The 26,964-nt window shown below is 44.8% G+C and overlaps 2 protein-coding genes and 1 long non-coding RNA gene across 8 annotated transcripts in view; 2 read left to right on the top strand and 1 right to left on the bottom strand.

Moving 5' to 3' along the window:
• Positions 1-1,399, top strand: part of FBXO11 (F-box protein 11) — a 69,482-nt gene extending 68,083 nt beyond the window's left edge. For all 5 annotated transcript variants that reach the window (XM_083494277.1, XM_083494278.1, XM_083494281.1 and 2 more), the window contains exon 23: positions 71-1,399. In XM_083494277.1, coding sequence (XP_083350403.1) covers positions 71-200 — 130 coding nt within the window. In that variant the 3' untranslated portion in view covers positions 201-1,399. The remainder of the gene's footprint in view (positions 1-70) is intronic.
• MSH6 (mutS homolog 6) lies at positions 1,368-24,073 on the bottom strand. 2 transcript variants are annotated; one of them, XM_083494113.1, is made up of 10 exons: positions 23,711-24,073; positions 14,572-14,771; positions 13,335-13,510; positions 8,835-11,358; positions 6,937-7,208; positions 5,408-5,525; positions 3,795-3,884; positions 2,214-2,368; positions 1,770-1,969; positions 1,368-1,529 (listed from the first exon to the last, which is right to left on the bottom strand). In XM_083494113.1, exons 1-10 carry the CDS (start codon positions 23,875-23,877, stop codon positions 1,454-1,456), a joined length of 3,978 nt encoding a protein of 1,325 aa, XP_083350239.1. In that variant the 5' UTR covers positions 23,878-24,073; the 3' UTR covers positions 1,368-1,453. The 2 variants fall into 2 exon arrangements, with proteins under 2 accessions (XP_083350239.1, XP_083350240.1); XM_083494114.1 differs by lacking the exon at positions 23,711-24,073 and adding an exon at positions 23,176-23,438.
• LOC310703016 lies at positions 2,363-3,434 on the top strand. Its single transcript, XR_014523895.1, has 2 exons — positions 2,363-3,048; positions 3,081-3,434. It is a non-coding gene; the product is annotated as an uncharacterized lncRNA (long non-coding RNA).
• Positions 24,074-26,964: the final 2,891 nt, after the last annotated feature.

The following is a 26,964-nucleotide window of genomic DNA, read 5'->3' as shown; positions in this document are numbered from 1 at the left end:
ACTACCCCTCGATTGTAAACGTAGTGCCACTTTTTCCCCTGCTGGTATTTCAAAGACTTCTCTCTTCCAGGTTTTTCTGCGACTGTGGTGCTGGAACACTCTCCAATCCATGTACATTAGCCGGAGAACCGACCCATGATACAGATACACTATATGACTCTGCTCCTCCTATAGAATCTAATACGCTGCAGCACAACTGAATTACTTTTGAGAAAGAAAGGAAGAAAAAAGTCCTGCCATTCTATCGTAACTGTTAATTTTGTTTTTTGAGGAAGTTATACTTGCCCATTTCTGCAGAGGGAGACTTAAAAAAGGATGTGTAAAAGTGGTGACACTATGGAGCTCAACCTACCAAAAAGAAAGTGGCAATATGTTGACTCAGGATAACAGAACTGGGCGTTTCAGCATTACTGTGTAAAACAAAGACTAAGGGACAGATGTGAAGAAAATAAGCTGCATCTTTGTACAGATACCAACTTCCAAAAGGCTGGTGTTTCTACAAGTAGCATTGAAACACAGTCCCATTTGCAGTAGTACTATTCTGTAGACTAGCAGCAGTCTTTGTTGCTGCCTTTATGGACATGGGTACCAATTGCTTTTTGTAATATGGTAAAAAATGTGAGCTAGCACTTCTGCATTTATTTTGATTTTTTTAAAAAACATTTATTCAGATTGAGATGATTTTAATGCTTTAATCTCATGTAGTTTTTAATTTCAAGCAAATCTTATTGTACTTGAATGTGTCCTGTTTTGTTAGCACATCTAGACTTGCTGTAACTGTACTCATGTCCCAGTATGTACGTTCTTTCTATGAAAGAGAACACTAATCTTAAATTATATCCAGCAATTTTTCTGGTATCCTTTGCAGTTAGAATATCCCTCCTTTCCCCCTTCCCCGCCCCCCCCCATGGTCTTCACATCACTTTGAGAAACAATGTTTTAATGAGGCTTCCTGGGAGATAATGCACTATTAAAACAAAGTATGCAGGCGACAGTTTGCAGTTAAGAGGTTTTACTATGTTTTAAAGTACACTGTTGTAAGAACATCTCCTCAAAACAATCCTGTATTTACTCTGTTCACAGTTTTATTGAACAGTCTTGGACATTAACTCTTATGAACTGCTGAAAATTGCAATTTCCTCCTCTAATGAAGATGAGACAAAAGTATATAGACAGCCCTATACAGTTTCATAGCTTTTTTTCCATTTATGTGTATTGGTGACAGTGGGTAATCAACAGCCTGAAAGTGTATGCATGTACCATAACATCTAGACTTAATATATTGTGGAGTATTCAATAACCATTATGTAGAGGGGTAGCTAAGAATTAAAAGGGTTTAATTTCCTAGGAAATACAATGGAAAATGGTCATTTTTAAAAAATAAAGTTTATTAGATCACTGTTGTTTGCATAATGCCTTCAAAAACTGCTGTAGAAACTTATTACAGGTTGTCTCACACAGGAAGCACGGCTAGCTTGTCAAGCTCATCTCTGGCTAGTGGAGCTCCTTCAGCTATCTGGCACTGTTTCCTGGGAAAACACACAATCAACATATGCATGTTTAAAACTAGGGGAAAGACTTTACAATAATACCAAGCTTAATGTATTGTTCACACTGCTTGCGCTTCCGGCTAGGCTCAATATAATGTATAACAGTGCTGTGCAATCACAGCAAGCTAGTTTAAACCATCTCCTGCAGCAAGCAAGCAAGGTTTTAGGACACTAGCATTGCCCCGCCCTGCAAGGAAAGCACATGGTGAAAAATCTTACCTGAACAATCGTAGTGAGAGGGTAGTTGCCTCAAACTCTTTTGCCTTTTCTTGAGCTTTCTGAATAACTTCTTCGGGAATGTTAGCAAGCCTTGCTGCATTAAAGCCATAGCTTTTAGGGCAAGCACCTTTGATGAATTTGTAGAGAAATGTAATTGTTTCTTGGCTAGGATCGTCAGTCTCATTTTCCACCATACATGCCTGAAAAGAAAAAACAGCAGAAAGAAAAGTGGATCAATGGCCCTTGGTTCAAATCCTACCAGCTCATCTAGGCCTTTAATGGTCTACTTTGTTTACTAGCAAGTTTCAACTGGCCACTCTCAAAGTAATGGAACAGCGGGGTTCATTTCATTTAGCAGAATGGCTGTGTTGAAGAAAGGGAGTTCCAGCCTGTAAGCCCTCTGCAGGCGAGACCACTTTTGAAGGGAAAGGAAGTGTTACATACCATGTGTCCCAACCGCACAGAAGGGGTGTGAGAATAATCCTCTACTAAAGAATGGTAATGCGTTGAAAACATGGTGCGGCATTTGATGTTCTCTGAAAGTTCTTTGACAACTGCACTAGCAATAGCAGTTCCATCAAAGGTAGCTGTACCTCGACCTGGAAAGTAAAGAAAGCTGAGTTTAAAACTCCAAGGCATTGCCAAAGCGGCTGAAATACATTTTGAAGCTTGCACTAGGCTGGATCTTTCCCCTTCTTTCCCAAAAAACTCCAAACAACTAAGAAACAACCAACAGCATACTGAGAATTTGAACCACTTTTAAAGCAGGGTGACTAAGTAGCTCAGCCATCCTGTCTTCACCATCACATGCAGGTGAGACCCTAAACAAGACCCCTTTCATAAAAAGAACAGAACTTCCAAAACTTGAATAATCAGGACCTCTCCCATAATGGGAGGTTTCTTGTGTGATCATTCCATTATATGTATATAAACTGCAGCCTTGGCTCAACATTCTGAACTAGAATTGGGCAAAGTTATTCGGGAAATTCAAACGAGCTTGCTGTGAGATACTTTGTTTAGCAAGCAATGATTTAGTCTAATAAAAATATTTATTCCAAAATCTGTATCAGGACGGTATCCTTCTTAGGCAAACCAGATTGTTACAAAAGCAAGCTTTTGAGTTCTCCAAAACTTCTGATCAGGTTTTTAAAAAAAGGAAGGGCCAGGAAAATTTGTAAAAGTATGTTAAGACTCTCATCAGCTGCAGTCACAGATGGCTTAAGATAGTGTATGGGAGGAAGTGGCAACATTCAAATAATACCCTTTCTAGTGCACATGAGTAGCATGGGTAAAAAACAACAACTAGGCAAGTTTCTTCAAAATAAAACCACTATGACAGCCAGAGAATCTCAAGCAAACTAGAAGGCCTTGAATAAAATGGTCTTTGCCTGCTACTGAAAAAGATCCTTTCGATTCCAAATGAAAGGTGGCACAACACACACTGTTCCCAGCCATCCACACATCAAATGAGATTATCGGGCAGACTGGTTTGAGTAATAGTTGACCGCTCTCTCTCGCATGATGCTAAATGGGATTGTCAAGATCCTGGGGTGGAAGCAGGATGTCTGTATTTGTGCACTTTAGTTTGCTTAAGCAAAGCCACTGTGACCAACCCAGGCACATTTATCCGTCTTGGAAACCAGAACGAGAATCTTGGGTCCAATTGGGCAAGAACTTCCCATATGGTGTTGCCAGCATCCAGTGCCTTGTTTAAATTGGGCTCTCGGCTGTTTCATATGCCCTGTTAGCACACCTAGCATCTATAGCCCAGGAGCGCTGTGCTGGCACGATAGCTGCAGGCATAGTTGCTGAGGGCTTGCTTTAAATGGCACTGGTACATACAAGGTCACGCAACCAAGCTCTTGCTCTGCAACACAGTACTTAAGTCGGGAATTTGTGCAGTGCCACAGACTGAGTACAGGCAGCTGTAGCCTGCCAATCGGGCTGTTAACCTGACATACCTGTAAGTGGGCAAAAAACAAGTCTTTTAAAAAAGAGACAGATATTGCAAAAGTTATTACATACCTAGTTCATCCATAAGAACGAGAGAGTGCTCTGTTGCATGTCGTAGTATGCTGGAAGTCTCACTCAGCTCAACAAAGAATGTACTTTCCCCTGGTAGAAGAAGAAAGCATCCTGGTCACTCCAGGTTTCTAAATCACGCAAGGGGCCTCCACGGAAGTGTGGAGCAGGAGTGGTGATGAGAGCAGAGGCAGGAAGAACTACATGCATTTTGGCAGCAGCTAAATGTGCGGCATCACAGTCTGTCAATTTGAATATTCTTGCATTTATACCCCACCTTTTCGTCGTGAAACCGAGGTGCCATGAATGTGATTCCCAGGAAGGATCCGTTTCAGATACTGACCAGGTCTGCTTAACTTCCAGTGAGGTGGTGGACTCATGCCTTCAGACCAGGCCCAAGATGACTCGGGGAGCTTTCAACAGGGTGGAGACTTGAACCTGGGCTTCCCATATCTAAACTAAGCTTTCAAGCCATTGCACCATCTTGTGCAATGTCTACTCAGGAGTAAGCCCTGCTGAATTTAATCTGGGTTTACTCCTAAATAACTGTGCAGGATTGCAGCCTTAAAAACCTTAACTTTAACTCTGAGAGGAGGTCTGTGAAGTGGCCCACTTGAGCTCCGCAATATGAAAACGATGCTTTTGCCTCAGTGGAAGCCGCTTTTGGTAGTTGAGCCCTTCAAATGTTCCTTCATCTGTAAGGAGCAGTTCCTTTCCCACCTCAGTTAAGGAACCTTTGGCATTTCCCTCACTGATGCCCCTGCTGCCGTAACCCAGAACTAGCGTTTCACTTAGGAACCAATCTGTTCTTTCTCAGGCCAGCTTCAGGACCTGCTGGCACAAACCCCCGTCCCGGGCTTCTTCCCTGCTGCTTTCCCTCAGGGCACATGGGTCTTAAGGGGCTACAGGGGAGGGAGGGGTCAGAGCTGCCAGGTTTCTTAGACTACTGATGGTCATGGGCTCCTTGGTCTGGGCTTCCTCACTTCCTCAGGGTACATCTGTCTTAAGTACCGTATTTTTTGCACCATAACACTCACTTTTTTCCTCCTAAAAAGTAAGGGGAAATGTCTGTGCGTGTTATGGAGGGTATGCCTATGGGTGGCATGCCTACGGACTTTCCTCCTCTAAAAACTACGTGCGTGTTATGGTCGGGTGCGTGTTATAGAGCGAAAAATACGGTAAGTATGGATAGGCAGGAGAGAGGAGAGTCTAGAGGCCAGACCATTCCCACCCTCCCCATAAGTATTTCTAGCGCTTGTCACTGTATAACCATTTTCATATACAGTGGTACCTCAGGTTAAGAACTTAATTCGATCTGGAGGTTCATTCTTAACCTGAAACTGTTCTTAACCTGAGGTACCACTTTAGCTAATGGGGCCTCCCGCTGCCGCCGTGCCGCCGCCACACAATTTCTGTTCTCATCCTGAAGCAAAGTTCTTGACCCGAGGTACAATTTCTGGGTTGGTGGAGTCTGTAACCTGAAGCATCTGTAACCCGAGGTACCACTGTACACGTATTTTGAGGTGGACACACCCTTCTCCTTTACAAAAAGTTCCGTGTCGCCTGTTTTGCTTTAGCATTTTTTTCTTGGAAACCCCAAAACGGACAGAACTCACCTGACATAATTCTGTCTGAAGCCCCTAGTCTGGTGAATATTCTGTCGACAGGAGTAAGCCTGCAAGACTCGGCAGGTACAAAGCATCCCAACTGGGCCATGATCACCACGAGGCCAGTCTGCAAAGCAATAAAACCAATAGGCATTAGAGAACTCGCTTCACCTGCTTGTCCTGATGCTAAGGAAGATATGCTTCAGTTCAATACCTCCTCCAATGCTATTTCCACCAAAATGAAGTTGTCTACCTTTGGACTGCCCAGTACAAATTGACACCTTCAAACCCCCATCTATTCCCACAAATAAGAGTTGGCAGTAGAGCATGCCACACCAACCCGATGTTTAATGCTGAATTATTCCATCTTATTTTAGAGTTTCTATACAGCTCAACAGAGCCCTAATGGATATCAGTCAGCAGGGATTTAAACATACTTAAGCACCCCAATGCTGCTGTGGAAATGGAAGTCAGTTGAACAGATAATGGAATTCTGGAAAAACTAAATTTTGGAAATACAATTGTACCTTGGATCCCAAGCACCTTGGTACTCAGACGTTTTGGCTCCCAAACACCGCAATCCCGGAAGTGAGTGTTCCGGTTTGCAAACGTTCTTTGGAACCCAAACGTCCGACGGAGCTTCCGCAGCCTCCAGTCGGAAGCCAAGCTTTGGTTTCCGAACGATTTGGAAGTTGAACCGACTCCCGGAAAGGATTCCGTTCGACTTCCGAGGTACCACTGTATGTTCGACTGGTTCCCTTGGTTTTAGAGAGGAAAGACAGGAAGCATTTGTAATGTTTTGCCATCTTGGTTACAAATGCTTCCTACTTGTGCTCTCACAATGCTCCGTTATGATCCGATCCTCATTCTGTAAGAGCAAACATTTAGGCAAGGAGTAGCCTTCCAGCCAACAGCTCTTGTGACTGGGCAATCTAGGGTATTAAAAACACTGAACGTATGGAAAGGGCACATCTTTTCCCCCCTCCCCAACAGAATCCTGCTGTTCTACATACTATCCACTTCCACATCAAACAGGTGATGAAAGAAAACTGAACAAAGTACAATTGCCTAATTATTTGAATAGTAGGATCTAGGTAAGCAGGAATGTTACTAACATTGGGTTTAGCCTCGTTTTAAATGAATGCTACTTTGCTAAAAGCATTTGGACGATTTGTCCTGCGCATGTTATTTTCCTATAGGAATTCATATGTATTTATACATGTCAATGTATTTATACAGTACATGTCAGAGTCCCAAAGCCCAGCTAACCCAACTTCCTACCTGACCCAACTTTCAGCCCCTCTCCAGTCTTCTCACACAATCCAGATTGCAATGGGAACTCACTCACACACTCTCTCTCTCTTTCTATTTTTGTAAACTGCCCTATACCTAGCCTGCATGTTGCAAATGAAAGAACAGAACATGCACCGATTGGGGGAAGAAACCCCTTAACCAATCCCAATGGGGTAGTTAGCCTGTAAAAAAGAGGGGAATTATACAGATAAACCATGCTTCCAAGTGTCTTGTTCTATGATCACCTGTCTCAGGAGTGTGGACTTTCCTCCCATGTTTGGACCAGTCACTAGAACACAGCAAGTCCTGCTCTCCGGATTTGCCTTTTCATCCTGTACACCTATGAGGATATCGTTAGGGATGAAGTCATCGTCCGATGAGGTTTTTGTAATGCAGGGGTGGCGGGAATGCTTCAGCTCCAAAAAGGGCAGCGTGTTGCTCTCCGGAAGCACAATTACAGGTCGGCACAACGGTCCATCACATCCCTGGCTATAGTGTGCAAAGCACATTAGGACATCTATTGGGGTGGGGGAAGAGAAAATCCCAGTCAGTTTTCCCGTTTCCTGTATTCCTTCTTCAGAGCACTGGGCTATATCACAGGTGACTAAAGTACAGTGGTACCTCTGGTTATGTACTTAATTCGTTCCGGAGGTCTGTTCTTAACCTGAAACTGTTCTTAACCTCAAGCACCACTTTAGCTAATGAGGCCTCCCGCTGCTGCTGCACCGCCGCTGCGCGATTTCTGTTCTCATCCTGAAGCAAAGTTCTTAACCCAAGGTACTATTTCTGTAACCTGAAGCGTCTGTAACCCGAGGTACCACTGTATCAGTTACTTCCAAGTACTTCAGTCACAAAACTTTCACTATCTTCTCCACCAAACCAGAAGCTTTTATGCACTACATACTGCTAACATCCAACACAGAAATTTCAATTAACGCACAATTATTAGGAAAGTATAAATAATATGGAAGTTTGAAATTTGTTTAATTTTAAAATAATTGAGGGATAGAGTTTCCATTAATTAGATTAGACTGAAACTATACAAAAAAGAGCAGAAGGTGATGGCAATCTTAAACAGAAAGCCTGGGAATACCCTATTTTTCCATGTTTAAGACAAGGTTTTTTCCAGGATTGTGGCAGTCCCTCCTGCTGTTGTCCCTTTCCTCCCACTGCAGGCTGAACGCTGGTGACTGGCTTGCGTCCTGAAGCCCCGCCAGCACAACCACTGAAGTAAGAGCACCCTTTCCTTCCCCCCTCCTCCTCAAACCGCCACCTTTCTTGGCTTGGCTTCCATTGCCACCCATCTATTTTAGGGTTTTGTTTTCTTAATTCTGGGTTCAAAAAAAGTAGGGGTCATCTTGTACAAGGAAAAATATGGTACTTTCACAGTTTTGAATATATCTCTGTGCTGAGCTCTCAGCTTCTCTAGAACTCAGGCTGACTCCTTACCTATAGATTTAGATTGCAAGTACTCTTGCTTAAAGCAGGCTTGCTCTGAAAAACTATACCATATCATCTTTTGTGGGACACAGCCCACCTCATAAGATACGGCAGAGGACAACCAGCGTACCCAACTAGCATCTCCTCCTATGGCACTCACTGAAGCTCTCAGTATATATTCCCCCCCAAATGCACAAGAGGCTGTTTGCTTTTCCTGCTCAGTTCCTGTCTGCCCTGGCTCAGTCTCTCCTTTACTGAAAATGCCTCCTTAGACATGCACACATTTCATTGGATGCCAGGACAGGACACACACCCTTCTCATCAGTCTGAAGAGATATGAGGTGCATAGAGTTTCTCCCCGAGCAAGTGCAGCGACGGCTGTTGCAACTGTAATAATAATCACACAGGTTACAAGATTATGCATCATTATGCTCATCACTGCACGGAGCTATCAACTGCCTTTGCTAAGAGTCACTCCTTGCGCAGAAGCAGGGAAACAATCATTTTCTGCATACTAACATTTAGCCCCCACCCTCGGCTAATATTCCTAATATACACAGTGGCACTCCACACTGGTTTCTTTGCAAGGGATTAGCTGGCAATATTCCGTATTACGGAACCCCAGCTCTTTCAAGCTGCCCACACGCTAACGAATTAATAGTACATTTTCAACTTGAATATACTATGGTAGAAGTCTTCGTACCTAGAACTGCAATGCATTCCACTGCCGTGTGCCAGTCTTCACTGCTTTTATCAAAGTTGTAGAATAACCTCTTCATACAGTCTTTCTGTGCCGTATCCCTCCGTTCTTCAGCGTTGATGATGTCGTTCAGCATTTTCTCCAGGTCTTTAGTCCAGTAGCGCTTAAAGCCCTTTCTGGTAGATTTCAACACATAATCGTCAGGCAGGTTCGCAGGCACCGAACCCTCCGCAATCTCCATCTGGTAGCGGTTCTTGCCTGCTCCCCAATACATCACAGCTTTAATGCCAAGCCGTTTGCGCTGCTTTTCCAGATACTGACGAAGGCCTTCCTCAATGCTGCTTATATCCTCTAGCGCTTTATCATATTGAGTGTCAAACCCAGTTTTTGGGTTAACCACACCAGTCTTTCGTGCAACGTTATGATCGAAAGCTGCATCCCACCTTTCTAGTTCTGCTTTGATGTCTGGGAAGCGGCCTTCTGGATTCTTAGATTTGACCATCGCTATCTGCCTTAGTGTTTTGGATGTAAAACCATCAGCAATATCTTCCAAAATTGAGATAATTTCCATAATTATTTTAAAACCTTCCAGTGCGGACAAAAAGTCTACAATTTTTTTCTTGCTGTATCTGGCCTCCTCGTATAAAACAGCCCTGTTGCCAGGGTGGTCCTGGTTCTTAAGGGATGACCCAATACTGTGAATTTTGCTTAAAAGCCTTTCAAGGTCTGGGAGTTTCCTTAAAAGGTCACGGATTTCTGACATTTTGGCAGCTTCAGCTAAGAGGTCTTCAACTGCATCCAGGCGGTTATTGATGGTGGAAGGATTACACAACGGTGCGCAGAGCCACTGTTTCAGGAGTCTCCTTCCAAAGGGCGTACAACAAGTGTCAATATTTTCCAGCAATGTGCCTTCTTCTGACCCAGTGGTTGCATTCTGCAGAATTTCTAGGTTTGTCAGGGTGACCTCATCCAACACCATCCTCTGGCTTGTTTTCGCAAACAGACTGCTTGAGTTTTGTTCTTTTGCAATATCAACATCCACAGGAATGTATTCTTCAAATTTCCCCATTGATAAGAGCTCCTCGTCAATAATGCATTTTTTAAGGTAGAAGACACAGCAGCCAAGAGCAGAGAGCGCAAGCTCAGCGTTTTCCCCAGGGGTAAGTCCCAGTGAGTCAGTTTCCGCAGTCATAGATTTGATTACTGGCGGCAGGATGGGCTCACTGCTTAGATTTTCTTTGTCCTGGAAGTAGCCTTTTTCAATCAATGTTTTTAATGTTTTAGATGCATCCCAGAACTGAGACCCAGCAATCAAACCTTCTTGCGCAGTAGAGGGGAGTAAGCCTTTGAATATCTTCTGTGTTTCTGCAGAGGGGTTCCCTCGCTCAAAAAGTATCTGCACAGGAATATGATGAGCCAAGAGAGTTCTAAACCTTGAGCAATGGCGGTCATCCGAGAACTGACCCAGGTAGAACTTCCCCACTGTCGTGTCCACAAAGCATACTCCATAGGTGCGCTGAAGGCCAGCAGAATCGTCAACTTTTTCTTTCACGCAGAGGAGGTATTTGTTGTAGCTGTCCAAATCGTCACTATCTAGAATACCATAGGTCTGTGTCCCCTTGGAAATAACCCTGCATATTTCTCGGCGCACAACTCTGTCGTATTTTGTCGGGTGGGCCAAGGCTCTACAGCGTGCTTCCATCATCTCAGGAGTCTCAATCTGCTCGACACGAACCACTTTGTAACCTTTCTGGACTAATATAGTGCAGTATCTGTCAAATGCTATCTCTGGGAAACCAGAGTGCGCAAAAGTGCCTTTCATGAACGACAGGCCCATCTTGTTAACACCAATAACAGCATCCATGTGGAAGAGCTCATAGAACTTCCCAACTTTATAGAAAAGCACGCCATCAAAATTCTGGCTCTTCATCTCCCACCACTTCCGCATTAACGGAGTGCAGTTTCTAAGGTAGTCCTCTGGCACAAACAGAGTATTTGGATCATAATCTGGATCATTTTGCCGTCTCCTACGAGCATCTTTCCTTTTACCATCCTGGAGCCAGTCAATTTTATCATGTTCCCATGAAGTCGGATTGCCATCTGCTCCTGCTCCTCCTCCGTTAATGCTTGGCTGAAAATCAAAGCATTCAGGAGCTGCAAAAGATGATAACTTATACTTTATCTCAGCAGAAAGATTTGTTTCTCTGCTGGGCGTTACAGACACGTTATTCTGGGGAGGTTTAGATGCCTTTTCCAGCACTGGTTTAGGGGAGACTTTAATGGGACGCTTTACTTTCTTTCCTGGGTCAGCCTCCGATTCAGAAGCATCACTGTCACCAACTCCAACGCTATTTTCATCACTGCTAGCTTCATCAGGTTTAAACTCCATGTCTGAATACTCGCGTTCACTGTCGGAATCCATGATCTTTCTCTTTTTGGATTTCTCAGCATGTTGCTTTCTTGCAATTTGCCTTTTTCTACGTTTCACTTCCTCAGATGTGCCAAAATCATCACCCTCATCGCTCACCTGCCAAAGACAAAAAAGAAGTAGTATAAAAAATCGGATGCTTTAAAGACAGGCTAATGCTACAACTTTGACAAGGCAAGCTTTCTGATGGGGGACCCAACAATTTGGCTGCTGTCTTCTTCTCGTTGTTGTTTTAAATTAAGCAGCAGGTGAGGTTGTCGGGCCACGTTATCCTGCAGATATGAGATTTCAACTTCTCCATCATGACCAGTGAACAATGGGGATGTGATCTCCCTCTGCTCATCGGATTTGTGATAGGTGAGTGAGAGGTTTCAACCTCTCCTCTTGGACTAGCGCAACGATGGGTATGCAATTAGGAGTTCTATGGCAGAGCAGTAGATACGCTCAATTGCATCAAAAGCTGGAATAAGTTGTCTCCAATACTTCCGTTTTGTTCAAGCCTACACACAGTTCTTCAGCAGTCAGATATCAGTTCTAAAGACCCTGAAAGAGATGGACAACCAAGAGGTTTCTTTTTCAATTGTGAAGGAAAGCCCCTACAGGCAACTCCCAATTTATGTTCTGCTCTGAGGCGACCTGAAAGTCATCCATTTCAGCAAATTAAACATGCACTTGCATAGCCTTGAATTAAGTGACAAGCATAAAGGATGGGGTGTGTTCTCCTCCAAGCTTTCCTTACAGAGTACCATGCTCTACCCCGGGAAAGTTGGCTCATAACCACAGAAGAAAGTGCTGCTGTGAATAGCTGTGCGTCATTCTGAACTTATTCTGTGGTTTATTACTGTACATTATAGCATCAGTAAGGAGGGTGACATAACTTAAAATTTAACACAAGATTTCCCACATTGAGCCTTGCTTGACCCAGGTACCAGCCTTATCAAAAGCATGCCCTGAAAGGCATTCAGACAACATCCTGAACTCCTCACACTTTGCATGAAGGTTAACACATGCAAATTTCCCAAGTACAGCCTACTGACGCCCTGGATGGAGACAATTACTATAATGTTATTATAACTTAAACACAGAGAATGCACCAAGATAACTAGTTCAGTCACAGCCCACTAAGATGAGTCTTTCAAACTCTTAATCTGCAACATGGGGGAAGTGAGAAATGGGTAGGAACTCTCAATGAAAGGCAACTGAAACAATAGGAATTGTCCAGCTGAAAAGTCCCCTCCCTTCTCCACAAAGAAAAGGGTATAAAGGAACCCCAAAATCTGTAGGCAGTGGCTGTCCTAGCTCCAAGGATCTTCATTCTGCGCTCACAAGGAATGAACACACACATGCCTAAGGACAGGTATTCTCCCCACCTCCTCCATTTCTTAACTTACTATTAGTGTGAGTCTTGCTAGCATAATGGTCACGCTCACTTCCGCAGGCTTTTGAGAATAGGCAGGGATTCGTACACTCTTTAGATCAAGGTGTGTGTATGGTAGGATTTGCTACCTGCCTGAACTGTAATTTTACTGTCTGAAACAGCATTTATGTATTCTGTCATTTTCATTTCATATGATAAACCAAGCTTTGTTTTTTTAATGTGTTCCCCAAGAATCTGAATGTAAAGCTATTTGTTTGCCTCTAAAAATTACTGGGCCGCCCGTCTGGCAATTAAGAGATTGTTATGCTGTGAACCACCCTGAGATCTAGGAGTATAGGGCAGATTACTACCACTACTAACAATAGTAGTAGTAGTAGTAGTAGTAGTAGCAGTAATGATCGCCAGCCCAGAACAAGAAGTATTGGGTGTTAGGAGTTTTATTTAGGCAGGAACAGAAGCAAACACATATTCAGAAATGGACATGTTATAATTCTACCAAAAGATCCCAAACCTCTAGTTAGTGTGTGTACATGTGAGTGTGGACATGCATGTGAGTTCAGACACATACTTGTTACAGTTCCAGAACAATAAAGAGAAAGGCAACTATCTACATATACAGAACTGTCCTACAAATCATGAACATCCTCTCTTCCCGTTTTTCTAATTGCTTCTGGAAACAAGAATTATAAAGAGTGACCTCCATCTCCTCATCGTCTTCTTCCTCGCTTTCGGAAGGTTTGTCACACACTGCCAGCTCAAGTCTCTCACTCTTCTCTTTTTTCAAAGCAGCATCTGCCAATTCCATTGCTCTTCTAATTTCAGGTCTTGAACTGTAGAACATGCCTCCCCGACTGGTATCTCTCCCAGAAGAACCTGTAATATAAAAAGGAATCAGTCAGAGAATAGATTTTGGCAAAAACACGCTCATGGTCTCTCCTAGTTTTTGATTATCTAACATGCAGAAACTTTACAGTAACAATCCCAAATTAAAGATTCTGCATTTATTCACATATCTCTTCAGAACTGTTATTTAGAACTGCCACTACTCAGATTACTACGTATATTAAATTGCATGACTTTTTAAATCATTCCACATAAACTACTACTAATCTGCTGTTAGAATACAGGGGGCAGCAGGAAGGGGAAAATTTGGTGTAACTCGCACAGTCAGAATGATTATTTTCATGCAAAATAGCATATCAAATGTTGGTGCTGAATACAGAACCATCTTTGGCACTCTATAGTTCCCTCTGCAACGAATGCTGCTCACTCAATACGGGTGGGGCTTTTGCCAAGAGTGGCCTAGGGCTGCAAGTTGCCTACAGTAACAGGACAGGTGTGTGTTAGGTGAAACAGAACAGCCTTAATCCCTTGTACTGCCAAGTCAAGTCAAAGTGAAGAGCTGCATCCTACTCAAATGAAGTTGAAAGGGCATCTTAGCCGAACAGTGCTTCCAAGGCTCTCAGTATGTGGTCAATTTACAGAGGGATGCAGCATTGCTTGTACAGTGGTGCCCCGCAAGACGAACGCCTCGCAAGACGGAAAACCCGCTAGACGAAAGGGTTTTCCGTTTTGCAGGCGCTTCGCAAAACGAATTTGCCTATGGGGTTGCTTCGCAAGACGAAAAAATCTTGCGAGTCCCCGCGGGTTTTTTTCGCTCCCCCCCTTTCCCTAAGCCGCCTATCAGCTGTTCCGCTGAAAAACCCGCTTAACAGCTGATCAGGGAAAGCCGCTAGACCGCTGTAGCGCTAGTCAATGGGCTTGCTTCGCAAGACGAAAAAATCGCTAGACGACAAGAATCGCGGAACGGATTATTTTCGTCTTGCGAGGCACCACTGTAATAGCTATGTGACCTGCATTTAATTTCACCCCCCCAATTATTTATATATAGTATATTCTGTTATCACCTATTACATTCAGTTATCAACTCTTACCTGTATATGGTCGGATATATCTAATGCTAACCCAACCCCTTGATGGGTCGTCGTCAAAGAACTGCACATGGATGCGAGAGGATCTTCCTCTGCCTCTGAAAAGTGATCCTTCTGTTGGATGCTTGTACACAAGGCATGGCCACCAAGGGTAGCCTTCGAGTTTGGCCCAAACCAGATCGCCGGGTGAAAATTCACAGTCACTGCAAGACCAGAAAGAAAGAAAGAAAGAAAGAAAGAAAGAAAGAAAGAAAGAAAGAAAGAAGAAAAGGATAGCCTTTATAACAGATCTTTTACTGATAATCTATGAAGTCAAAAGACTACATTGGTTACAGACACAATTCTCTTAGAATTTAGCTCATACTTTACCCAAGGATACTCAAGTTTTCATTTAATTTTTTTAAGTAGAATCCCCACCTCCAAATGTAAAGCATTATGTTTTTCGCTGACTGTCAAGGCCTGTTCCCCAAACCTGGGACAATTAAGAAACATAGCTTGGAATTATAAGAGAGGATAAAGAATAACAAAGCTACTAATCCTAACACTTTTAGGATAGATCCAGTTCGCAGCACAGCTGGTATGATCTTAAAAGATATGAAGATGGAATGGATGGTAAAAGTATGATGTATGATACTGTACGTCTGACGTTTTGCCCGTGTCCCCCCCCCCCCTGTAAAGCTTGTTGGCTCTGGATGTAAGCAGAAGCCCTACTGATTGGGAGGAAGAGGATGAGGGAGTTTCCCCCAGCACAATAGCTTTGCCTTAATAAACAGAGTCTTGAACCTAAATCAGTGCAAAGGCTCAATTTTCTTCCACATCCAGAGCCAATCAGGAGGCTCCTAATCTAGAATGTCCTAGTAACTGGGCCTATGGTGCATTCTTGGTTTTCTCATAGTTAGAACGAGATGAAACAAGCTCCCAGTTAGCCGGCCCATTTTTCTTATCTTGAAGCATATGCAGCGTATGAGATAACGTTTCTGATCAGTTTCTGATCGCTGAGGGGAGGATTCCAGAGCGAACAGCATGGCTCTCAAACAGTGGCAATAAATATTGAGCTCGCCAAGAGTTCTAAATAGCAACAGGTTAGTCAGTGGGCAGTTGAAGTGCCCAGAAACATATGTAAATGGCAATTGGCATATAGATATTGCAATGTTCATTCTACAAAGCGCCTGTCCTCCTCCAAAGTAATCCAAAAACTGTGAAAAAGCACAGCTCTCACATTCTTTGGCAATATTCTGTACAGCAGCACACAATGGGTTGTATCCAATGTTGGGTCCTACTCACACTAGACCCATTGTGAACATCACCTTAACTTAAATGGATCTACTCTATGTCTACTCTTGTTTCCTATCCGACCAAACACTTCTTGCAGAGGCACTGAAGTAGTAATGCCTTCTGCTATATTTCGTCCTTAGCCACTATCATACTCTCCAAAGACAGCTCATGGCTCCCTCCCAACCCTTTAATGGTGATTCCCAGCAGCCGGCCGGCCGCTCCAGCTCATTGGGCTTCAGCAGCTTCTTTCCTCTTTTTTCTCAGCGGAGGCCACTTGGGCCCAGCTTTGTTGGGGTCGAGGCAGCAACTCTCAAGCGCCAGCAGCAGAGGGCTGTTTCTGGCAGCGGCGGGAGAAAGCAGCAAAGGCAACAATGGAGTGCCAATGGCCACGGCAAGAGGCATAGCCAGTGGTGTGCAAATGCCCGACCCTCTGCTGCTGTGGATGCTGCCAAGGAGCCCCACCATTACAGTGAAACCTCGGTTCTTGAATGGCTCCGTTTTCAAACATTTCGGCTCCTGAACGCCGAGAACCCAGAAGTAAATGCTCTGGTTTTCAAACGTTTTTCGGAACCTGAATGTCCGACGCAACTTCTGTTTTGAGTTTTCCCATTGAACTGAGGCTTCCGCTTTTAGAACGTTTCGGAAGTTGAACTGTCTTCCGAAATGGATTATATTCGAAAACTGAGGTTCCACTGTACTGCAAATGCAGAGCTACTCGTTCTGTTTCTTAAACAACTCCTGTGGGTTCCGCACCCCAGTGTGTTAGCACAACTCCACAACCATCTCGCCCCACAAGGCGGCAGCAGGAGCACTCCAGCTGCTGCCACATTTTCCTCCTCCTGTTCTCCCTCCTCCCTTACCCATTTCTGTCAACACTGTGGCGGCATGACTGGGTGGGGAAGCAAAGCCTCGCTTCTCTCGCTGCCACCCCATGGCTCCTGCTGAGGGGGGCTTGCCTGGCACCTTCATTACAAATCTTTATGTGCCAGGCAAAAACGTCTCTTCAACCAGACTGATTTAACATTCTTCAGCTTTTTAAATGCAGCTGGGGGAGGGAATTATTGGGGGGGGGGTTGTATGTATTTTGTATTCTCATTTTATGTTTTCAGTTATGAAGCAGCCTGAGATCTTCAGATGAAAGGTGGTATACAAATTTAATAAATAATGCTAATACTCAAACTAATACATGTATGTGCTTTTCTACAGGGACGTTATCTGAAAAGATGAAATAATTCAGTGGTAAAGAGCCCTTTATATGTTTGAGAACATCCAGGCTATCTGTGAGCTACAGGCTCCATTCAGGTGGTCTAAGGAAATGTAACAGAAAAGTCTGTCATACCTGCTATGGAAGGTATTTCTAGATCCTGTAAAAGCTGCTGTCAGATTGGGATTTAAGTTTGGTACCACCTGGTGGTTAATAAGCAACATTACAAGTTTGAAATATAAAAATAAAAAATTGAAGCAAGAAGCTGCCATCTTAGCTCCTCCCCACTCCTTCTTCAGTTTTTAAATAACAAGCCAAAAAGGAAGATTCAGTACAAGTATCACATGGGAGATGGCTTTCAATGGGAAAGGTTGCCCTTAAAAATTCAAAGATACTCTCTGATAGAAAAAATATGATGGAGTAACTATTGGAAAAACGGTAATAACAACAGACATTTTTCTTGGAGGGGTCTGATGAGTCTGGCGGCGGTAAGTATTTGCGGATAGTGTCCAGCACCCATCTGTCGGATATGGTCTGCTGCCAACTATGGGTGTATCGCGGCAACTTTTCCTCCCACTGGAATAGTAACAACACCAAGAGAGATGGGGTTTGTTCTGTTGAGTGTTGCAGGAATAGGACTGTTGATTTTCTTTCAACCCTCCGCACTGTCTGTTCCAGGAGGCTGGGAGGACTGAAAATCCCTGCCTCTGAAGGACCTTGAGCTTTGATAAGTGTGGCGAAAGATGTGTCATCTCTTTTTTCTTGTCAATAGACTCATCTAGGATGTCCTTTAAAGCCTCTTCGCCAAAGAGCTTACCCCCTACAAAAGGTTCAGAGGCCAAGTTGTCGCAAGACAGCACATCAGCCTCCCGGTGCACTGGAAATCTTTGACAAGGACATGTGAGACCGGTTCAGGTCTTGAGGAGTACTGCCCATGAAACAGCCACTTTTGCAAATGACTGGGCTGTGGCAGAGGCTCTGATCGCTAGCACTTAAGGCTGCGTCAAGGTCTTCAGAAGAAACAGAGTGCCTGGGTAAGGACTGAGAACCCCTGCATGAAGCTTGTGCTCTAGATCAGTGTTCCCCAACCTTGGGCCTCCAGCTGTTTTTGGACTACAACTCCCATCATCCCTCGCTAGCAAGACCAGTGGTCAAGGATGATGGGAATTGTAGTCCAAAAACAGCTGGAGGCCCAAGGTTGGGGAACACTGCTCTAGATTACCTCCTGGAGATGGAGGGAGAAGCAGGGGAAGCAGATACTGTTGATGAAGAACATTTGGCGATTGAGAGGTAGTTGAGGGCCAAATTACTTCCTCAGCCAGATCTACAAGTAGAGCTTCCTTTAGGAGGTGCAGTATATGGATGAAATTCAGGATTAATGCTGTATTCTGAAGCAGAGACTGGTTCTGCTGTTGAGTAATGAGGTCAAAACATTTCATCCATGCTAGGGTGAGCTGCATGAATATCTTGGCTCTGAGAGGTTTCAAAGGGATGCAGAAATTCCTCTTGAGCTCAGCTGAGGAAGATCTTGCCATCCGCTTCACCAGGGAGATTCCATTGTCCTCCTCTCTGCGCTTCCTTACTTAGCCAAAGCAGAGCCCCCTGCTGACCTTCCATTGAACCATCCTCCATAGTTAGAAGAATGCAAGAAGAAGGGCGGTCCACCCCCCCATAAAAAAATCTGGCTCTGAGATGTTCTGAATAGCAACCAGGCAAGAGAGTCTGGAAAGCTGGGAAGATCTACCATATCAGTTGAAAGTGACAAGTGCTGCCCCTGATAGGACTGGAACTAAATCTTGAATAGAAGCAGTTTGCTGTAAAATTTTCTATTGTCTTTACAGGCTGTGATTTTGCTGCTGCAACTCGCTGCAGGAGGGTGTAGATTTCTCCTGTGCCTTTCTACTTAGGTGTAGACAATGCAGCTCTCTGAATTATAGCAGGTCGTTAATCACTAACAAAAAATGCAGGGCAGCTCTCTAACACCCACCCACCCACCCCTAGACTGGTTTTGAAAGAAGTCGGAGGGGGAGGGGAAATCTGGAGGCTACTATGGCTGAAATCAGCAGAGTCAAGGACAATGCAGTCTCTAAAGAGGCTGTAGATAAGGAAGGCAGCCAACAACTGAAGAGACTTTGAAAAATGAGTGGAGAAACACCAGAGCCGGGAAGGAGAAGAACTAATGATGAGGCTAAACACAGAGAGAAATTCAACTAGAGGTAGAAGAGACAAAGAAATCTGAAAGGAGAACACCAAGAGTCTCAGGAAGAAACGATTGCTTTCTGCAAGGGAAAGCAAAAAACTGAAGGAAGGAGCAGGGAAGAGCTAAGACGGTAGCCTCCTGTTTCAATTATTTTATTTTTTGCAAGCTTGTGATGCTGCCTTTTGACCGCCAGGCAGCCCCAAACCTAAATCCCAATCTGGTCACAGCCTTTACGCGGTCTCCAGAATAATTGAGACTACGTGTACTTGGATGCATTAAAAATAGGTTCAACTTGAAGTCAAAACTTTATGTTATATATATTTATGTGGTGTGAATGTTTAAGTTTCGTTGGTTGTAAATTTATTGCCATTATCTAATTTTTAATTTCTTTTTATTGCTGTATATTGTTTTTGTTTTTTCTATTTTGTTGTTCTGTTGTAAATAAAAATATGCCCTATCACAGTTCTGATGTATCAATAAAATCTATTTTTTAAAAAATAGTACTTGCTGAGTGAGAAAAAAGAAAAAGTTGCTGATGTGAGACTTGTAGAAGTCAGTTGGCCCATAACCTGTTCAGATTTGGGCTCACTATCTCTTGATATGGCCCATTTCGGCCATTGTGGTCAGCAGAGTATGCAGAGCTCCAGTAATCTTCCAGCAGAACATTCAGTTTTCCTGCTTCACAGTAGTGAGCCTTTTCCAGAGTTCCCATTAAGAAAACTCCTTGCCCGCTCAGTTCCGTTTAGAATAGAAAGTTTAATGTCTCATAGCACAAGACAAGCATTAACACATTAGCTATTTTAGCCCTTAATAGATGCTGCTACATCATGAACTAATCTACTGTAATACAGGTTTTTTTTACTGGCCTTAGAAGTAAACCTTGTAAAAATACAAGTATACAGAAAGACCCACTAGCACTTCACCATGCTATCCTGAACCTGCAGCTTCACCGCTAATATCTTACACTGAGCAAATACCTCACTCTCCTTGATGTTAAAAATCATCAATAAATACTCTGTCGGCTAATACAGAGGGGGAGTATAGACCCTCATGCCCGCATGTGGCAACTGATTCCATAGGAATCTAAAGCGCCTTTAACCACTAAAGCAGCAGCCTGGTACATAAAAGGTAGTCTTCATCAGAGGTTAACCACAGGTTAACACGAAAAATGTCAGGCAGGTCCTGTTCTGCCCTCAGGATGCTTTAACCAGGTCTGGATTATCAAACAGACCAGGCATGTCCAGCCAGTCAATCACTCAACAACTCTGGTCCATCATTCAAAAAAAAAAAAAAGTCAACAACTCTGGGTAGATCACTGTTTGTTTGTTTTATACTGGGAGTAGATTGAAGTGTCTTGGGAGTTGGACGTGCCTGAAATAGACTAAGTCCTACTCTAGGGCCCATGGTTTTCATAATACATTGCTGGTGCAGTTTACTAAATTTTCTGCTGGTACAGTTTATTATAGGCCTGCGATTTTCATAGCATGGTGCTAGTTTTGATTATCAGTGTCACTAGGAGATTGAAGCACCTTCCCTTTTGTATTTCTAACTTGTTGGAAACAGTTCACACACTACACCAAATTGCAATGTGAAAATCATGCCGCCAAGATGACAAGCAGCAGTCATGATCCTTTGCTCAGGTACCCAACCCTATTATGCAGGGCAGAGAGAAGGGTTTGGGGAACTTTTAGTTTCATTTCCTTTAAAGTCAGCTTCCCCCCCCCCCAAGTGTCCCTATTTTCCAGGGACAGTCCTGGATTTACAGAAGCCATCCCGGTTTCTGATTTGATCTCAGAATGTCTTGCTTTTCCTTAGGATAGCCCTATTTTCATCAGAGAAATGTTGGAGGGTATGGAGTTATGTGACCCCCGGAGACAAGCCAACCTTTAGAAGACATCTGAAGGCAGCTCTGTATGGGGAACTTTTTAAATGTTTAATATTTTAATATGTTTTTAATATATGTTGGAAGCTGCCCAGAGTGGCTGGGGCAACCCAGTCAGATGTATGGTGTATAAATAATGGTATTATTGTTACTATTATTAAATAGGACATCCCTATTTTCACTGGAGAAATGTTGCAGGGTATGCCATCAACTCGACCAAGGGCTCATGGGTTTTCTTAACTCGTGCCCACCTTGAAGGCTTCCCACAGGCATCGGATCAGGCACTGTAAGAACAGGATACTGGATTAGATCGGCCATCACCCTGATTCAGTAGGTTTCTCTTATGTTCTTAGACAGAATTTACATATGAGCAAACATACAGCAGTCACGAAATTAAAAGACACCTGCTTCTTGGGAGAAAAGCAATGACAAACCTAGACAGCATCTGAAAAAGCAGAGACACCACCTTGCCGACAAAGGTCCGTATAGTTAAAGCTATGGTTTTCCCAGCAGTGATATATGGAAGTGAGAGCTGGACCATAAAGAAGGCTGATTGCCGAAGAATTGATGCTTTCGAATTATGCTGCTGGAGAAGACTCTTGAGAGTCCCATGGACTGCAAGAAGATCAAACCTATCAATTCTTAAGGAAATCAGCCCTGAGTGCTCACTGGAAGGACAGATCCTGAAGCTGAGGCTCCAGTACTTTGGCCACCTCATGAGAAGGGAAGACTCCCTGGAAACGACCCTGATGTTGGGAAAAATTGAGGGCACAAGGAGAAGGGGATGACAGAGGATCAGATGGTTGGACAGAGTTCTCGAAGCTACCAGCATGAGTTTGACCAAACTGCAGGAGGCAGTGGGAGACAGGAGAGCCTGGCGTGCTCTGGTCGATGGGGTCACGAAGAGTCGGACACGACTAAACAACAACAAAACATACATAAATTGCAGTTCTGCATGCTTATCTATGCAGCTGGGCCTGAAAAAACAAACTGCACTGAATTCAAGGGCACTTGCCCTCAAGCAAGCATGCATTCATTCATCCATCCATTCAGACAATGATCCTGCACCTAGATCCTATGCACATTCACTCCATTTTACTTGGTAAGATGCCACAAAACACACCCACCCTACCGCCACCAAGCAATTTAAGTGATGTCTTCACGTTATGTGGAAAACAGAAAGTCATGTCTGCAAGTGAGGCCTTTTCCTGAGACACAACCAGCTACACTTTCATACATTATTTTAACACTCACTAGCAATAGAGAATTTTTAAAAGGGGTTTGCGGACACCAAAAGAAGGCCATATAGATATGGGCTTTGAGTGAAGTTCGGTCTTTACTGTTAAAAAGTGTATGCAATAACTACCTTCATGAAAAATCAGTGAAGGACTGCAATGTGGTATAAGTGGACAGTTTTCTTGTACATTCTATCTCAATCACAACCCATTGCAGCAAGTGGTAAATCTAGCCAACCAGGAATCTTTAAACTCCTCTTGTATAGCCCAAACTTAATGTATGCTTAAGTATAGATATTTTTCAGCACTCCTTCACATTAACTTGGGAATGGTGCAGCAACAAAACTCCCTAGTTCATTTGCAAAGCGAAGCAGGATCCAGTGTGCATAGGGGATCACATGTTGAGGTTCCTTCATTGCAGGGGGTTGGACTAGATCAGGCGTCCTCAACCTGTGGCCCTCCAGATGTTTTGGCCTACAACTCCCAGGATCCCTAGCTAACAGGACCAGTGGTCAGGGATGATGGGAAATGTAGTCCAAAACATCTGGAGGGCCGAAGGTTGGGGATGCCTGGACTTCACTAGATAATTCTCAGGGGTCCGTGCCAAATCTTATTCAACAGCTGCCATCCACGGTTCCTTCCGTTCTGGATTCAGTGATTTACGATTCCGTGAAACCGTTGCACAGGGCAGATTCCCAACCCCGCATTCCTTTAAGTGTGCCAAAGTACTGGGCTGTAACATGTGCTGCCATATGAAAAGGGGAAGGAAACACAATGGGGGGGGGGGGAGAGAACACAAAAGGCCACCAACCCACTTATACCAAGCTGCAAATCGGGGGGCTTTAAGCAGTTTCGGGGAGCTTTCTCCTCCATCTGGAGGGCCACCGATTCGGAAAGATCTGAGAGGCAAATTCGCGGAGGAGGAGGATGCCAGATGCCATCAGCTACCGTTCAGCATCACGGCGCAACCCGCCGCTTCTGCTCGGAAGAGAGGGACGCCTCCCGCCACGCGGAGATGCCCCACGAGCCTGCGCGGCCTCCTGAAGAGGGGCCTCCCCGCGAACCTGCCCTTTTCCCGCGCTGCCTCTCCCCGCCTCACCTGAGGCCCGTCCCTCCACCTCACCTGCGCGCCTCGCCGACCCACCCTCCGCTATCGCGCGCGCCATCCTTTTCTCTCTCTCTCTCTTTCTCCCTCAGGGTCTACCCGGCCTGAGAAGCCGCCGCTTTCGGGCCTAGTATGCGAGAGAGAGGCCCGCCACCACCTCATGGAAGCGGCGCCTGCGCGCTCCACGCTCTTGGCCCGCCAACCGCCGCCGCCTTTTCGTTTCCTCAGCGCGGGGGCTTACCAGTCCGTGGGGGGCGCCCTGGTCCTCCCTCGGATGCCCGACCCTCTGGGCGACAGCATGCGCCCGCCCTCGGGCTCGGCATCGCTGTGGGGGCTGCAGCCGCCGTCGCCGTCGCGCTTGGCCTCCGACATGGGGAAGAAGCTGAGGAGGGAGCTTTGGCGGGACATGGCGGCGGCGCCGCCGGAGGAGGAGGAGCAAGAGAGGAGCGCGGCGACGCGAAAGGGACGCCCCTTTTCTCTCGGCTCTCGCTCGCTCGTCCCTCCGGCCGGCGAAGCAGCGCGCCAAACGCCCGTCCCCGCCCAGCGAGGGTCCTGCGGCCTATGAGCGCCGAGCCCGCCCGCCTCCTGCTGCCTGAGGTGGGGAAGGCAGTGAAAAAAATGGCCTCTGGGACCAGGCCATTGGAACGCTCGCCCCGTGGTGGCGCCTGGTTGCTATGTCTTTATCTGGGACCAGGGTGTGTGTATATAAAATATACATAAAAATACAAGATAAAAACACGAAACCCCAACAGTAACAAAGCAATGACACCCCCCTCCTCTCACGAACACGTTTTAAAGGATGTCAAATCAGCCCAAGGCCTGGTTGAAGAGGAACGTTTTTTGTCTGGCGCCTAAAACACTGAAAATCGATCCTCGTGATGTGCTCAGCTCACACATGTTGCTATTCGTTTCAACTCGGAAGCGATTCACGGCCTGATTAAACTCAGGCCTTTAATTGTTGGGGTTTTGTCAACCTTAACAAAGATGTCTGCATTGGGAGGAAAGGTCTTTTTTAAAAAACAACATTCCTTTGTGACCTAAGAAAATTTCAGTTTCCAGATCTCCGTTCATGGGTTTTTTGGAGGGTGGGATGTTGGGTTGAAATAAGCGACAGACGAATGACAAGTGTCATATGGGAGGCATCTCCCGAGCATGTGTCGGGGAGTCCCTTTTATTGAATATTACAGCATTGCCACATATGTGCTTGTTGCTGATTGGTTAACACAAATACAATGCAAGGGTTGCATATAGGCATTAATCATCAATAGATTAAAGGTTGGGAAAGGGAACACAGAGTTGGACAAGCGTAAAAACCTCGTTATTAAACAATTACTAATGATTGATATAGCAAGACTTAAAAGAATATAACTATCACATTCCGTAGATGTGGTCAACTATGCATTAAGAACAGGTCAGGGTACAATGTTCCATGAACTCAATGTGAACTAAACATTCTAGGAAGGAATGTTTTCAGCTCAGAGCAGTTTGCCAGACTCATGCGCAGAAGCAAAACTTCCCATCAGTGGGATGGGTGTACAATTTATTATGTCCTCTTTATTTTGCAGGGGTGAAATTAGGCTTTATTTCACCCAAGCCAGTTTGGCACTTAAAACACACATATTTGCGTACACACACAGGCTGCAAGCTTCAATGGTGCAAAAAACCCACAAACTGGCTAGCCCCCCCCCCCCCCCCCGTAGCTACAGCTCTGGATTTTGTACCATATTCTGAAACCAGGACATCTCAAAAGGCAAAATGAATGAAAATGGTGTTCATGGATTCTGTGTCACATGCCAGTGAAAAATAATAATAGTTCAGTCATACTGTAGCCTTATGAGGCTTTGCCCTCGGGTGGGAAAAATATTGCGCCCGGGAAAGGGAGATGGGAGTCAACAGACACTCAAGGAATAGTTTCGGAGAAAAAGCTTTATTTCTACCATCCATGAACTGGTAGAAGGAGCAAGTGTGATAACTCACAAAACAAGCACGGGTTCACAGTCATTTGCACAGAGCATATATTCCCCTTCCAGTTCCCTCCCCTTTCTCCTCCCTCAGGAGTCCTGCCGCATGAGTTTCTCTGAGCATGAACAGAAAGCTCCTGTCTTGGGACTCTTCCCAGGAAAGGGGTAGAGAAGCCTTGCGTTCCAAGATTTGTTCAAGATGTGTTACAACCAATGAGATAAAAGTCAGTTCTCAGGCTTGCTTTGAACAGAGTCTATTCATTAATCTTCTCGTACTGATAAAAGAATAACATTTTGCCTATGTACAAGCATCTTGTGAGAATCCACAGAAAAGCTGTAGCTGTGGATTTTTAGAAGACAGAAAAGGAATTTTGGACAGTTTTGAGGCCTGGTGTGATTATTGAGTGGGGGGGTGACTTCGGGCCTAGGTGGGGTCACCTGTCCTCACCTCCTTCAATACTGTAGTGGTTTGGAGTTACTCGTGCGTAAACTGTCCCCTTTTGGAGCTTGGCTGCCTGGGTTAAACCGTCCTGACTGCACAGCCCATCTCAGCGTGGCTGCCTCAGTCGCTCGCAGAATCTGTCTGTGGGCGTTTCTTAAACCGTTGCCAGCATAAGAGTTGTTTGACGCCCAATCGTCTCCGCCTCTCATTGCGCGGGAGTCTCCTGCGCAAGGAGGGCGTGGGTAGTGGAGGACCAGGGCTCTCCTCACTGACTTCCAAGGAAGAATCCCGGAGCCCTTCCACCCCTTCTCCCATTTGCTCTCCTGGCTCCTTGGTGTTACGCTGATTTCCTTCCCCCTCCATCAAGCTGTGTCTCCCCCTAGTGCTTGTTCCTTCCCCTGCAGAATCAGAGAGCCTCTCCTTCGCCTGTTGCTCTGATGTCAGTTTCCTGACAAATACCTTGGGTTACAGCCGCTTCAGGTTGCATTTTTTTGGATTGTGGATTGCCGAAACCCGGAAGTACCGGAACGGGTTACTTCCGGGTTTCGGTGGGCGCACTTGCGCAGAAGCGCTAAATCATGCTTTGCGCATGCACAGAAACGCTTAATTGCAACCCATGCATGCGCAGGTGTGCTGCTGTGGCTTGCGGACACTGCGGGTTGCGAATTTGCATCCCACACGTATCACGTTCACAACCTGAGCATCCACTGTATTGGAGCATTGTACTGCATGACCCATGGGGTTCCCTCCTGGGCTGCAGTTCTGTGATTTTAAAATATTTATATTCCAGGCAAAGCCTGTCCTCTAAACATCTTTCAGAGCATGAGGAAGACCCCGGAGAGAGGCTTCCTGGTCTTTGTTATTGAGGTTATTAATTTTACACATGTGCAACTCACTAGATGAACAAAACTCTTGAAATAAAAATTCTCCAGTTCAAAAATATGGCCCAAAAGCTTTACTTGCAGCACTTAACTTCAAACAACTTTAAAAAAGCAAAGTTGCATTCATTTAGTTGCATATTTCTTACACGGGTCCCATCAAAAACAAGAAATAACTAGCATTTTTAGTGAAAAGCTGCCTGCAAGCCTTGGG

This window comes from Podarcis liolepis, assembly GCF_965112155.1.
Source record: "Podarcis liolepis genome assembly, chromosome: 3".
In the NCBI taxonomy this organism is placed as follows: domain Eukaryota; kingdom Metazoa; phylum Chordata; class Lepidosauria; order Squamata; family Lacertidae; genus Podarcis; species Podarcis liolepis.
The sequence above is the reverse complement of the archived record's forward strand: the minus strand, read 5'-3'. Positions and strand labels throughout refer to the sequence as shown.